This window comes from Nanorana parkeri, unplaced genomic scaffold, assembly GCF_000935625.1.
Source record: "Nanorana parkeri isolate BGI_ZX_2015 unplaced genomic scaffold, ASM93562v1 scaffold9, whole genome shotgun sequence".
Lineage (NCBI taxonomy): Eukaryota > Metazoa > Chordata > Amphibia > Anura > Dicroglossidae > Nanorana > Nanorana parkeri.
Genome location: NW_017306277.1, coordinates 1,844,700 through 1,859,150, shown reverse-complemented (window position 1 = coordinate 1,859,150; position 14,451 = coordinate 1,844,700). Strand labels below are relative to the sequence as shown.

The 14,451-nt window shown below is 36.5% G+C and overlaps 1 protein-coding gene across 1 annotated transcript in view; it reads left to right on the top strand.

Annotated features, from left to right (window-relative positions):
- CADPS (calcium dependent secretion activator) overlaps positions 1 to 14,451 on the top strand; it is a 372,013-nt gene that overhangs the window by 208,474 nt on the left and 149,088 nt on the right. The window contains exons 10-12 of the mRNA XM_018554448.1: positions 787 to 895; positions 1,571 to 1,852; positions 6,389 to 6,400. Coding sequence (XP_018409950.1) covers positions 787 to 895; positions 1,571 to 1,852; positions 6,389 to 6,400 — 403 coding nt within the window. The remainder of the gene's footprint in view (positions 1 to 786; positions 896 to 1,570; positions 1,853 to 6,388; positions 6,401 to 14,451) is intronic.

Genomic DNA, 14,451 nt, shown 5'->3' with positions numbered 1-14,451 from the left:
AAAGTTCAATCATATATTCCATGTTCAGATGTGCACAAATGTGGAATCACACGTATAAAGTACTCAAGATTTGTCCCAAGTGCACCACACTCTTTATCCTTCCACTGTGATTGTTCTTTATACAAAGTCCATACACCAACTCCAATTATCACCCAGGTACTCACCCCTCTCAGTGGGCCGCCCACCTTATAAGTAGACCTAAGCAAGTCTAAAATCGCTTTATGGGATCTCCAATCAATCTTATTCAAAAGCCGTCTCTCCACAATCATTGCACAGAAAATGACGTCAGCATGTCATCACGACCATATCCAATAAAATATAAAAACAGCCCATAGCGTAAAACAGTAAAATGAATAAAACTCATTTATTTAAAAAAAACTACTCACATAAGGAATGTTGACATAAAATTTCAAGTAAAGTGTATGCTCGACAACTCTTTCTCCGTGTCACCGTATTCTGTAGGTGAAAGACGGATCAAACACAATCTGTGCTGCCGACCATGCAATCTTCAATCCACGTCTGTGAGACTCCGCCCTAGGCATTATGTCACAATTGACTTCATCTGGGGCTTCAAGTCAAGTCTACGAGTTAATTCGATTGTGAAATAACGCGTGGATTGGAGATTGCATGGTCGGCAGCACAGCTTCTGTTTGATCCGTCTTTCACCCAGAGAATACAGTATATATATATATATGTACTGTATATGATGTATATACATGTTCACGTGTCTTAATATTTTATTGCTATGTGCATATTAATAATACGCATGTTTTCTGTGATTATCAGGTTAGCCAGTACACATTCGCTATGTGCAGTTATAGAGAGAAAAAGGCAGAACCACAGGAACTTCTACAACTTGATGGCTACACAGTGGATTACACAGACCCACAGCCAGGTAAGTGAATGAAGGACAGATTGACAGATTTTTTTGAAGGGAATGTTTAATGACTATTATATATTTTCTTTTTTTTAATTATCTTCAGTATTAGATTTTTCATTTTATATTTCAGTATATTTTTAAAATATTTTTTCTTAATACTTTAATTGCATCAGACAATTACATCATTAAGAATAAGAACACTGCCATTTCATAGTATCAAAAGCTGTCAGTTACAACAGGGTTTAGCTGTTGGCAGCCATGTACAGTGTCAGCTGGTAGCTTTCAAAGAGTGAATATTTATTAATGACGTATCCTATCCACAAGAAATCATACAAACAGAAGGGGTTAACATAATTTTTCACCTTTAGAGAGCTGGAGGCTATTGGCTTGAACAGATGATTTTGCAGTTGTCTTACATATTGATTTTTTTTACCTGTCTCCCGTTGCAATCTACATAGTATAACATAAAAAAACAAAAACAGGGAGAGTGGAAACTCCCACAAAAAACTAAAAACAAATGTTGAATCCTAAAACGATAAACCTTGTTCAGCATTTACAAAAAAAATAATTTTGTTTTGAGTGCAGTGACACTTAATAAAACACAATACTTATAATGCAATCTGCCTTGTTAAGTGGCAACCCCTTTTGTAATCTTATTTATTTATTCATTTATCTATTTATTTTTAACAGGCTTGGAAGGAGGCCGCTCATTCTTCAATGCAGTCAAGGAAGGCGATACAGTGATCTTTGCAAGTGACGATGAGCAAGACAGAATTTTGTGGGTCCAAGCAATGTATCGAGCCACTGGCCAGTCACACAAACCTGTGCCACCAACCCAAGTTCAAAAACTTAACGCAAAAGGAGCTTATGAAGAAGATCATATGCAAATACTAACTGTTCTGAAATGCACACTCCTTCTGTGCACAGTCCCCCTGGACTCAGAGAATGTGCATGTGTGCTTCATTATCAGAAGTGCTAGGTTGTTTGTTGGGATGGTAGTGAGGATTAGAGCTGCAGAAAGGGGTTATTGACAATTTATAGCTCTGTAAGTGCCTGCTTTGCAGTCAACAGAGCCATAGAGTAGGGGGGGAAATTTTTAAATTATTTTACAGGTGATGGGTTTTCTATAAATACAAAGGTACCTTAGCAAGGAATATTATTTATGTATAGTTTTCAATTCCTTATTTTATGCATAGGCAACATTTTTATTAAAATAAAATAGAAAAATACGGTAAGGGTTTGTAATTGTTTTTAGATTTTGCTATCATATACTGATGCTGTGCAATGCATGACTGACCTCCAGGCAGGTCTACAATCTCCTTTTAATCAAAATCAAAGGAGCTAGGCTATGTACACAAAGGCACTTGGCATGAGTTAGGTATTTTATCAAAGGAGCTAGGCTATGTACACAAAGGCACTTGGTTAGGTATTTTATGGGGGGCAGTAGGTACAGTGTCCAGACTCTGCGGTCTATATTCATTTTAATACCTATGTATATTGAGCTCATTGCATTTGAACGCCAGACATCAAAAAGTGTGTCTGGAACCCCTTTCTGATGTCTATGTGTACAATTATGAGGCTTGAGTTCTCAGGCCCTTGTTGGCAATTAAACAGTAAAGGGCTGCTTATTCGACTGCCTACCATGAGCATAAGTATCATTGCGAATTTGTAGCTATAATTTGGGTTGTATTCCAGACAAAAACATGAACATTTTAATTTAATTTCATTTTAACACTAGCAAAAGTAAAATATGTTAAGGTATAGTGTGTTGTTCATCTTAAAGTGCAATACTGGATTTACAAGTTCATCAGAGGTGGCCCCATAAGCTCTTCATTAAAACTAATTTGGTTTCGTGTAATTGTTCTGATGCAGCTGCATTGATAGTTCCGTGCTACAGACCGCTTTGCCGTGTAAATCTCACAGTAGATTACTGCCACAGTGTCTTTCTCTGCCTCTGGAGCGAGGGAAGAATGTGTGAAGCCCAGGTGGTTTGTCTCTCCCTTATCACAGCACATTGTTATCAAGTTCAAAAGTCAGTCGTTCCCAAATTTAAAGATGTGTTAAGTAGACGTTTTCACACCGGCACTCCTGACAATAGAGTTTACCACACACACTGCTTTAAACACTTGCTTTCTTGCAGGTAACACACTATGATGATACCCTGTCAGCAGAAAAACTCACATCTGTTTACCTTTAAATAAGCAGAAATGGGTGAATGTGTTACCTATTAAGAAGGCAACCATCTTGGGGGGAACAACAGGAGAAAAGTGTGAGACTGCAAAAAGCTTCCAAAATGGTGGGATACCCACCATTGCGTCATAGGGTTAAAGTGCATGTCAACACAAGATTAAAAAAATCATATGTATATGTGGTTCATTTCTGCAGTACGGGCACATTTGCTCATGTTTATTTCTTTTAACAACCTGTCAAGTACAGAATTTGCCAGAAATGCACTCAGCTCCTGAGTATAAATATAGTATAGCTGACAACGCATTTTTGTGGATTGAGTGGTGTCAACCCTGTCCAGTTTTTTTTACTACTCAACCACTCCCACTGTCTCCATCATCAAAGCTTAGGTACTAATTGACTTGTAGTCCTTGGATAAGAACTAGGAGGGCTAAATATACTTGAGATAACACAGTGAGTGTGCATGGACACAGACAGCAGTCAATTTCTGGGCCTTAAAGTATTATACAAAAGTATGGTCTGTGTTTTTATTTTTAATAGCTAGACATTTTCTCCATGTCTCAAGCTGTCATACCTTTGATCCTGTCAATGGTCACCAGCGAGGGAATTGCCTGAATGAGCAAGGAGAACATTCAGTTGCTTTGCATGTGTCGCTCCCTTGCTAGTTGGATCAGCAATGCATTGCTCCTTTGCTGGCAGAATGCTAGAATAGCTAGAATCCTAGAATAGGCTTCAGAAAGTCGCCAATGAGTTGGCAACGCCTCGCTGATCCAACCATCGAGAGAGTCAATTGCCAGGCAAGGGAACTCTCATATTAGGAAGGGGTAAGTTCCATGTTATATTTTATGTGTTAATACCTACATCCCTCCCTCAAGTGACAGTTCCTGGGACTGACAATTGGCCACTTATACAAACAGACGAACACAGCATCATGGCTTAAGTGAGCATCAGTGGGTGGCTTGTCAAGCAAATGTAAAGACATATTCCCTTTCAAGGGTTAGTTCATCTTTACATGACCTTTCCAAAAAAGTACCTCTACATTCCTTCTTCTGTTGTATGTCAAAATGAGTCCTCAGATGTTCAAGTTTACAGACAGTCTGGGGAGAGGCCATGCACAGCTTACAGGTGTTCCCTTGGAAATTAACCATCTTCTTTAAAACCTTAGGACTGCTCTTTTACCTATATTTCACCGAGTGATTGTTACAATAACACATTTACTCATGGCTAGATTGACCATTAGCCAGAGTAGGCATGTGCCTACAAGCACCCTCGATAGAGGGGCGCAGTGCATGTACCTACTCTGCCTAATTCCCAGTCTTGTGTCAAGATACAACACAGGCAAGAGCAAGGAGGGTGCATTCTTCACAAAATGCACAAGGAAAGGACCCCGGCGCTGAGTAAGACTGCCTTCTAAAACACCTTTCTTAGGGCATTTAGGGCAGCCTTATGCAACGCTGGGGTTGTCTCTGAATATGTGAAAGCTGGTGGGTCCCACAGCAAGTAAGCGTGCCGCCTCAGGTTAAACAAATTTACGTTTGTGCCTACAGGCGTTTGAAATGGGAATCCGGCCCTGCATTTTCTGCCCTAGGGTGACCACACTTACCCTGCTGTATCAGAACTGAAACAGGACAGGACTACAGAAACCTCACCTGTTCTTTTTGCCATAAAATAGATGGACTTGTAGTCCTCAGAGATAACTAGAACAATGTAAAATGAATATGATGCTGCACAGATTTCTGGCAAGAGTAACTGGTATTTTTTGCACATAATAAATATAGTAGATATACCAAAATACTTATAGTTATGTATTTACCAGACCAATAGGGACCGTCTAAGAAAAGTTAATTGTTAGAGTTTATATGGCCTTTAGGATTTGCACCTGAGTTTTATTTTGTTTGTTTTTTTAATAACATTGGATACCTCTGGTTTCATGTACATAATCCAGTATTGCATTTTAAAAGCTTTTAATCTTTTTTTTCCACAAAGGTAAGGCAGTGTTGTTGTTCCTGTCTCTGTTAAATTAGTGGTACTTCAATTTCCCTGTCCTTTTGAATATTCTTTGTGCTTAGACTAATGTAGAACCATAGATGAGCTTACTCCACCTAGAATCCAGTTCCTAAGCATTTCAACATGTGTTATATTGCAGAAGACTAAATCGTTCACTCTTTCTTTCAGAGCTGTCCATGTAGGCTTAAAAAAAAAAAAAACCTTTTAGGTAGTTTTTCCATGCAAAATTATACTTTTTTCAGATCGTTTAGCAAATTCTGACTTGGAGTTCTAACCAAGAAATGTATTTTGGGAGATAACGCAGCTCTGAAACTAAGGGTGGATTCCATTATTTGCATTGGAAACTTGAAATTAGATCCTGCTATTCATTCATCTGTGTGACTCCACAAATCACTTTTATTTGGCTAACTGGGAAAAGGGCCAGCGCCTTCCCCACTTTTTTGTTTATTTTTATGTCTCGTGTTTTATCTCTCTCAGTACCGATAAAAAACATATACTGTATATATTGCAATGATACGGGCTGTCATTGAGAAAACACACCAAGCTATTGGATTACATAAGCTTTATAAAAGTGACCACCCGTCCACAAGCACCTTTTGTCTGTCCTGTCTGTCGCAGTAGAACATTCAATCAAACACCTACCCAGAAATATCATTAAAAAATCCAATATATTTCTATTTTTGTTAAATCAAAAATTGCTCTATAAGTTGATTTTTTTTCTGCATTTATGTTTGAACCTCTTGAATTTAAATGCCATTTTTTTACATATATTGAATGATCAGACACTTCTATCACAAGATAAATCATTTTTACCATAGACATATTTCATGTTGTTTAAAGACCAAAAAAAAAAATACTAAGAAAAAAAACCTTCTGAAAGTTTTCTTTTTCATTCTTTGCCTAGTGTTTAAAGTGTTTCTATCATCTACATGCAGTGTAGGCAGTCATTTTGTGGGCCAACTGAATAATCAAGATAGATATTTCTTGGAGGCTATTGGCCACTGCAGATTGGGGCTTTTTGGATAGTCAGTTGCCCAGAAGTTGGTGTCATCACTGCAGCTTTAAGTACTTCAGCCTAGCTATTCTCAAGGTGCAAGTGACATCACCAGGACTCAAGGCACTGAGTGTTCAAAGTTTTGGTGATGCCAGTAGTTCCTGAAGAATTGATAAAATATTTGGTCAGCTCTCAAAGTGACTGTCTCTTTGGCGTGTAGGCGATAGTTACATTTTAACTTGCTAAACTGGGGCCCCTGTCTGCTTTCCTAAGTCTTTATGTTGTTCTGGTTTGTTTCTTCTTACCCTGCTAACTTCTAGCTGGACCAAAGGGTAAGTGCTCCCTATAGATGGCACAGTTCAGATAATCTGATTAGATTATCTGACATACGCAATGTGCTTTTTTCTCTTTTAAATCTATCTCATGTTTAGAGTTGTAGTAAAAACTATTCATGTTTTCCTAAATTTAGGTTTGAATTGTAAGTTTCCATACTGAATTTAAAATGCATGTGATGTTTGCATAATTGCCTTCTCTCACTGGCTTGTACTTCAGCATCACATGATGCTGCTTAATCCAGATTTGTTTGATTTTTATATTTATTTATGTCTTTTGTTTGTATATTTCTTTTGTAATTTGCGTTTTCTGAAACCTATTTTTGGGTTAGACTTCATTTTGCAGTTTTATTTTTTTTAATTCACAAATGTCACATGGATTGTGTAGCGCTTGCAACCAGATCATCTTGCACAGCTCTAGGCATTTGCATTTGATTATTTTGTTTTGTACTATTCATTGGTTGTTTCAGTACGTTGCATGGATGAGTTGACCCAAAAGCCTGTGATGTGCAGCAGCAAGTTGGAAAACATTAAAGGCATACTAACCCTATATTTTGGTTGCAAATAGTGATAAAAAAATGTAAAGCAAATTGCTGATAAGAAACATAATTTAGCTACAAAGTTTATGATTAAGTAATGTGAAAGGGTTTTAGGTTTTTACCCCACAGAAACCTTCTCTAATTCCCAACAGCCTCCCATTAGCCTTTACCAGCTATAGTCATGTTTTTCAAGTGTACAAAAGAACACTCAGGTGTGCCATAGTAACATTTGAGTACAGGTATACATCCTAAATGTAACACAGGAGTTCTAAAAATGCGTTCAAGTGCCTTAGCTATTGACAAAAATGTATCTTATTGGCGTATTACTCAGCTGTAGATCCTCAAATCATCTCTGAATTGGTGCTGACACTGTCCTTCCTTCTGCAGGGTGGATACTTTTGTTCCCCATGGTCCCTGTGTGTGTTGTAAAGTAGTCACCGCTCCAAGCTCACTCCTGTTATGGAAAATAGATTACTAATTTGTATTGAAATTATAGTCTATTACAAGAGTGAACTTGGAGCAGTGACTACTTTACAACACACACAGGGACAATCAGTAACCACAGTAGTTACCCTCCAGAAGGAAGGACAGTGTCCGCATGAGTTTGGAGATGATTTGAGGATCTACAGCCGAGTGATACACAAATAAGTTACATTTTTGTTAATATGTTGAATTTCTGAGTTTAGTGTCACTTTAAAGTAGAACTGTGGCCAGGCTATAGAGAATCAAACACATATTCTTGGAAAACAGTAAATAAGCTTCAAACCAAGCAAATCAAGCCCTCATTGACTACTGACCTCTAAATGACCTGCGTAGCTGCAGGCACTGTGGAGCAATTACTCCTCAAAGAGTAAGGCATTCAAGTCAGGTCTCGGCAATCTGCTCTACCCTTCTTCCTGTTCACCTGCTCAGCGTTTGCGTTAGAGTTGAACTCTAACCACTTTAAGTGCTTTTGCTTTAAGTGTGCATTACTAAAGAGCATATATTTTATACCTGTTCTTCAAATGGTCAGATTCAAACACTTCTCTTCTGTGTTTGGTATTTATTTTAACATACAAATGCAAATTCACCAAATGCAGTCTTTGGCAGAATTAATATTATCCCCTTAGAAAAATTCAGTTCATTTAACCACATTAGCTGTACATCCTGTCTCAGAGGTTTTTGGTATGGGCAAGGCCAGCACTAGTTCAGACAAAAAGAATAAATTTCTTGATCAGACATTTATATGAATCTTCCATAATGGCCATGGACATAACATGGTGGCCTACTGTGCATGCACGATCTGCCCACTGAATAATTATTTTTGGGAAAGATAGGTACATAGACATCTCCCAAGTGTGCATGGCTATGCAGTGAGCAGACACACCTACAAGGTCCACTTTGCTTCGGGGAAAAAAAAGCAACTGAATCAGATTGGGCAGTTGATTTTTAGCATAGAAAAAAAACCCTACTTTGGGGTTACAGGTGGTATTTGAGGTGCCCTATTAGCATGCGAGTTGGAAAGAGACATAAAGAATATATTCTTGTCCAGACAAAATTAGCAACAATTATTTAATATTAATGGGTATAAATAGTCTAGGAAGTAAACATTACTTAAAATAGCTTGAGTCCATGTGATTTTTGACAAGCATCCTGATATTCTTTGTAGGCAATACATCTTCTATATCAAGAAATTAGTTGACCTCTTGATGTGTTTTCCAAATTTGAGCTGAAACAAATTTTGTTTCAAACAGCACCACTTATGCATGCTCTGCTTTACTGGCAATGTTGGGCACCTGTGAATGGTTACTTTCTCCTGCATTGAGTCTGAAGCTCTTTAATTGATCACCCTCTAAGCCTGCAAGTAGCCTGCAAAGAGAAGTAATGTGAAAATACTATAATTATCAATACAATATAATACAGTATATTTCCCTAGGAAATAATGTATTTTAATCTTAGTGTGCCTAAAACTGAACTTGTCTTTTATGCATACAAGGAATAATAACCCTCATGGTATATAAGTTGCAATATTTTTAATAATACAAATGTTCTTTGTATGTTTTAGAATAGTCTGTAAATTAACTTCTTGATCATATGGAGTATTTTTATAAGTATCTTGATATTGCTAAAGCCACGGCCTCTTGTGGGTGGTCAACAGTATAACAATTTCTGTTAATGCTTTCCATAAATATCAAAGTTTTCCAAAAGTTTTTTTGATCTTTCATATTATCTCGCTGCTTGAGAATAATAAAAAGACAAACAGTAACACTGTTCTAGGATATTAAAATACTATAATGTCTGAAATAGTGCTGATAAGATAAGCATATGATTTAGAGAATATATTGGGCCAATTTTTTTTTTATTCATATGTTTTAATTTCGCATGCATCCTTTTGTAGTATTATTGTTATATTTTAAAAATTCTAAATTTGAAGGCACTCTAATTTCGATATATACATGAAGATTTTCTGTGCCTAATATAAAAAAAATTAAATTTTATTTGGCACTTTTTTATCTTCATCAATTAGATTGCATATATTTTTCAGTTAAGGGATCAGAATGAAAACAGTTAATTTTCAGGATTTTGTATTTTAATTATCTGGATCCCGACAGATTATACTTAAAAAAAAGATCAATACATTTGTTTCAGATTTGACATAAGATATATTAAAACATTGTCTATGACAAATCACAGCTTAAGCTTTCCAAACTACAGCATGAATTAAGGTAAGGGTGCCTTTAAAGATAGAATTGAAAAAATGTTGTCTGTTTTTTGTCATAGTCCAGTTGTTGGCATTTAGTTTATTAAACAATAACCCCTTATTTATTTTACGTTTTTGTTTTAATATTAATTTTTCTTTTTAAATATTTAAGAAGGCATATGATCTACTGGCCATGAGAGTTGGCAAATATGTATTTGGAGTATTTTGAATGCAATATGAGAAGGAGCAGGTGATGTCCTCCCTCCTGACCATGAATACAATACTCCTTTTCCTTCCTTCTTTCTTTCTCTCCTTTATTTTGCTTACATTCCCCTTGGATAGCAGGCAGAATTTAATCTCCACTTCTTCAAGCAGAAACAATATTCTTTTTTTGAGTGTCTGAATAGGACTCCAGCAAGCAATGCTGCAATATGATACCATGCTGGAGTTTGCTATTTTTTAATAAAACTATCTACAAATATATACACAAGTTAAAAGGGAAAGGATGAATGAGAGAACGAATGAATGGACTTCTTGGATTGAAATTTCAGTACTTGCACCATTCGCTATCTTGTGAGATCTTGACGATTGTTTGTTCTGCTTGACATAAATCTTTTTAGCACTCCATTCAGTTCACTGCTATGTTTTATTGTATGATCAACTCGTATCTGCTACATCCACTATTGATGTTTCAAGCTTTTCGGCATTTGGTAGGCCTGCTGAAATCCATCCCCTAACAGGCTTGCCTTCAAGCGCCAAAAACGCATGAAACCTTTTTAACATTCCACATTAATAGCATGAACAAAAGTGTGCGCAAGTCACAAAAACGCATGCATTTTCTTACATATGTTCCTATGAACTGTCTTTATGAATAACCTCTCATGAAATATCTTGCATAATATATACAGGTTAACCCACAACCCTTGTGTTACTATGCAGTTTTTGTTATTTGGTAATGACAGATTACTTAGGATTATTACTTCATAAATAACACAGAATGTAATAAATAGAGTTTGCAGTTTCCCGCAATTCTTCATGCTATAATAAAGACTTAATTGTTCCTTTTTTAGGGTTTAGTTCTATGAGTAAATATTTATTAAAATTAAATGACACAGAATTATTTTTTTTATTTATTTAAGGTTCATGCAAAACAACCTGGTGGTATTCAATACGAGAGAGATGAAAAAAAAGTTTTTGAATTTCAAAAGATAATTGTGCCAGGATTTAATAAGGATAAGTTTATTGAAATTAAAAAAAATAATAAAATGCACTGTTAAACTATTCAATGAAAATACATATTGCATTATACCACCGGAGACTAAATGTAACTAGGCTTTTCTTGTCACCTCATTATAAAAAAAATCAAAAAGATAAAAACTTGTGTATGTGCACATGTGTGTGCTAGATAGAAATGTATATTTAAACATGCTGAAATTCTATTGCAGAACACTAAATCTGCAAAATTATAGCAATTTTATTTTAAGGTCTCAAGGTTGTGTTCTTTGTTCTTTTTCAACCAAACTAAAATATCTAGTCTATTTTTACATTTAAGTTACAATGGTAAACATGTGATTGCTTTAAAGACCTAATCAAGTGAAGGAGGATAGAATAATCCAATTGTAAGCAAAGTGTCAGATTTTTACTGTTGTTTATATACCCTTTGGGGTGATTTACCCTAACTTCCTGTTAGGACTGGAAGTGATAGGAAATACATGTATTACTGGTATTTATATAGCGCCAATAATTTATGCAGCGCTTTACATACTGCACATTCACATCAGTCCCTGCCCTCGAATAGTTTAAAATCTAAGGTCCTTATTGAACACGCATGCAGAGCCAATTTAGACTGGAACCAATTAACCTACCAACATATGGCTAGAGTGTGGAAGGAAATCCACACAAGCACAGGAAGAACATGCAAACTCCTTGCAAATAGTGCCCTGACCAAGATACAAACTGGGGACACAAGTGATAACCACTAAGCCACTGTGCTGCCCTTATTTTTTTCTAGCAGGGACATTGCCTAGAAAAAACACATTTCTAGTAGAGTGAGGAGAGATGATAAATTCTTGCAATGTTTTATTGCTGTCTACACATTTCTTGCTATCCCACACTTCTTGTCTGGATGTCACAGAGACAGCAAATGAGGGGGAATGTCCCCAGTGAGACATAATTTAAATCTGAAAAAGGTTATGACTCACCCACTCTATTAACAAATAAATGAAAAAGTTTTGGCTGTAGTTGGGCATCAACCTAAAGGTAGCAGATTTTCCTTTCCTTTTCTTTCCCTTTACTGGTTTTTCAAGCAATCACATTCGCCCTTCAGGACATTACCCCTTAAGCAGGAGCTATACGGTTTGATATGAGCATTCCACTGACAGTTATTTAGAACAGAGAGGAAATGATAAAAATTCAGTTTCCCCGATCAGTTGGTCAGAGATATCTGTGGCAGTTTACTAGCACCCACAGATGTGAGCATCAAAGCCTGATTTAGCTGAAATGTGCCAGGTCAGGCAATGGCTACCTCATGTGTATGAGTTCTTTTAGTGTAAATGTTTCTCAGTTGCAGACATAGCTTTGGAATGTTACAATTCTGTTAAAATGTATTTTAAAAATAATCATAAAATTACAGAGCTAACTTGTATTGCATTAGCAGAAAACTCAAGGTTTGGACCGTTTGGGATTACTTACTAAAGGAATTTTTTAGTGCTTGTTCACATTTTAAAGTAGGAAAATATATCATATTGTCATAATACTAATGAGCAATAAAAATGATGTATATAAATTATTTAAAGTACAGTATATCCAAAGTATATAGCAAACTTTCACTATAGTGCAGCTTACCAAGTACTTAGTTATGGTGTCTACATTAGTTTTACTCTTTCAAGTACATTTTCTGCACACAAGGAAAAGTACGTTTTGACCATGCCAGAAATCCAGTGTCCTATACATTGAACTGAAATCTTAAGCACTCTTATTAGCCATCCCAACTATGACCTCTTTCCTATGTGGTGGACCTGAGGAGAAGGGGAATTGTATGTACTCCAAAACCTGCTCCTCTACAGACACAGTGTAGTGAGTGTTGTCATTCTAGGTCAGGAAGTGTGTTGCTGGCAGGATCACCAGGTGAAAATAAAGGAAAAAAACCTTGAAAAAGCTATTATTATTAGTGCAGCCACCAAATTTAAGAACTGGTAAATATGTTTATTTTTGGGTTTAGAGTTTCTTCAAATGTATTTAAAGTTATTTTGAAGGCAATACGAATTAATTCAAATTGATTGCATTCTTTCGAATGAAAAGTGTATATTGCTTCCATACTAAAAACAAACATCACATGACCTCACCTAATATTCAGGTCAGGAAACTTATTTGGTGTCTTTGTGTGTAGATCCTTTGTTGTCCCGTATTTTAGATAGTAGGCTAGTGTGTTGTATTGTTTAAGCTATTGTTTGTATGAGTTAAAAAGAAGTAAGAAGAACAAATAATGAAGCTCTATTGAGCCTAATAATGATTTTCCCTTTTGTCATTTTTGGGATGGGATAATGTGCTTTTAAACAGTGTGTGGCATTTATATAGGCATTCTCTTATTAAACAATGCTATTGTACATCACTAGGCAACCTATTGTGTTGATTTAACTAAGGATCAGGGGTTGTTCACTTATGATAGTGAATGTTAATTTTGTAAAGTGAACATTCACTTTATCTCAGTAAATAAGGTGAAGCTGTGTTGAATTTAATTAGCCAGTTATGTGCAAGGGGTTTTAAAGTAAAACTCCAGGCTGGCCCAAAAAATAAATATTGAGGGGCCTGCTCCACATGTAGAGATACAAATGCTTAATTAGTCTAAGAGTTCTCTCAAAGAGAGCATTACTTACCTTAATCCTCAATCTTGTGGGCTTTCTACCTGATGGTTGCTGTAGTGGTGACCTGTCCCCTGAAGCTGCTTTCTTTCTCATGTGGTTGCCCTCCCACGTACATCATGTACAGTGCAGGACCAGCAGCCACCACTGGTACTACATTGTACATGATAAAGTCATAGGCCTGCACCCATTCCAAGTAAGGGAGAAGACCGAAGCACCAGCTGCAATACAACAGAGTAATAAGGTATGTATTTTCCTGTAGACAAAACAAGCAGCATATCCCAAAAATTGAGGGTTAGGCACTGTTTTTTTCCCCACCAGCTTGGTGTTTGGCTTCAAAAGAAAACATGACTTTTACTTGCAAACCTTTGGATGATTTTGCTCAACACAAATTCACCTTATTCACTTTGCAAAGCAAACACTCTGTACTCCTATGTAAATCAGCCCTAACAGATCACAGTTTGGCTGCGTCTCTTGTTTTTCGAATGTTTTTACTTTTACGATGAGTGGTAAACTTTTAATGAGGTATCAATTTAAAGCAGTGTACTAAGGTGGCACACAACATGTATATCCATGATAACTCCAGACTCATTTAAAAAATATGTTATATGAAGTTCAGAACTGATACTCTTAATGGAACAATTTTTAAACGATGTAGTTATTTTTCTGTACTTTTTGACAAGAACAATATCTGTTCTACTACTAGGATGCCAGCCCAATGCAAACATTTTATGGACTGGTCTTCCCAAAGCTTGAAGGCTGTGAATGTGTGGGTTTCCCACCATGCTATTACAAGCCCATTTGTGTTTTAGCATTGTGTTGGTGCTTCAAGAAGGTTGTCAATAAATATGAGCACCAGCAATGTATCAGGCTTATCTGCATTTCCAGTGACCCAGAAGAAAATGCGGACCTTGGGGTAATTTAAGTGTAGGTTATGACTCCACCCCCCCCCCCCCCCCCCCCCCCCACCAC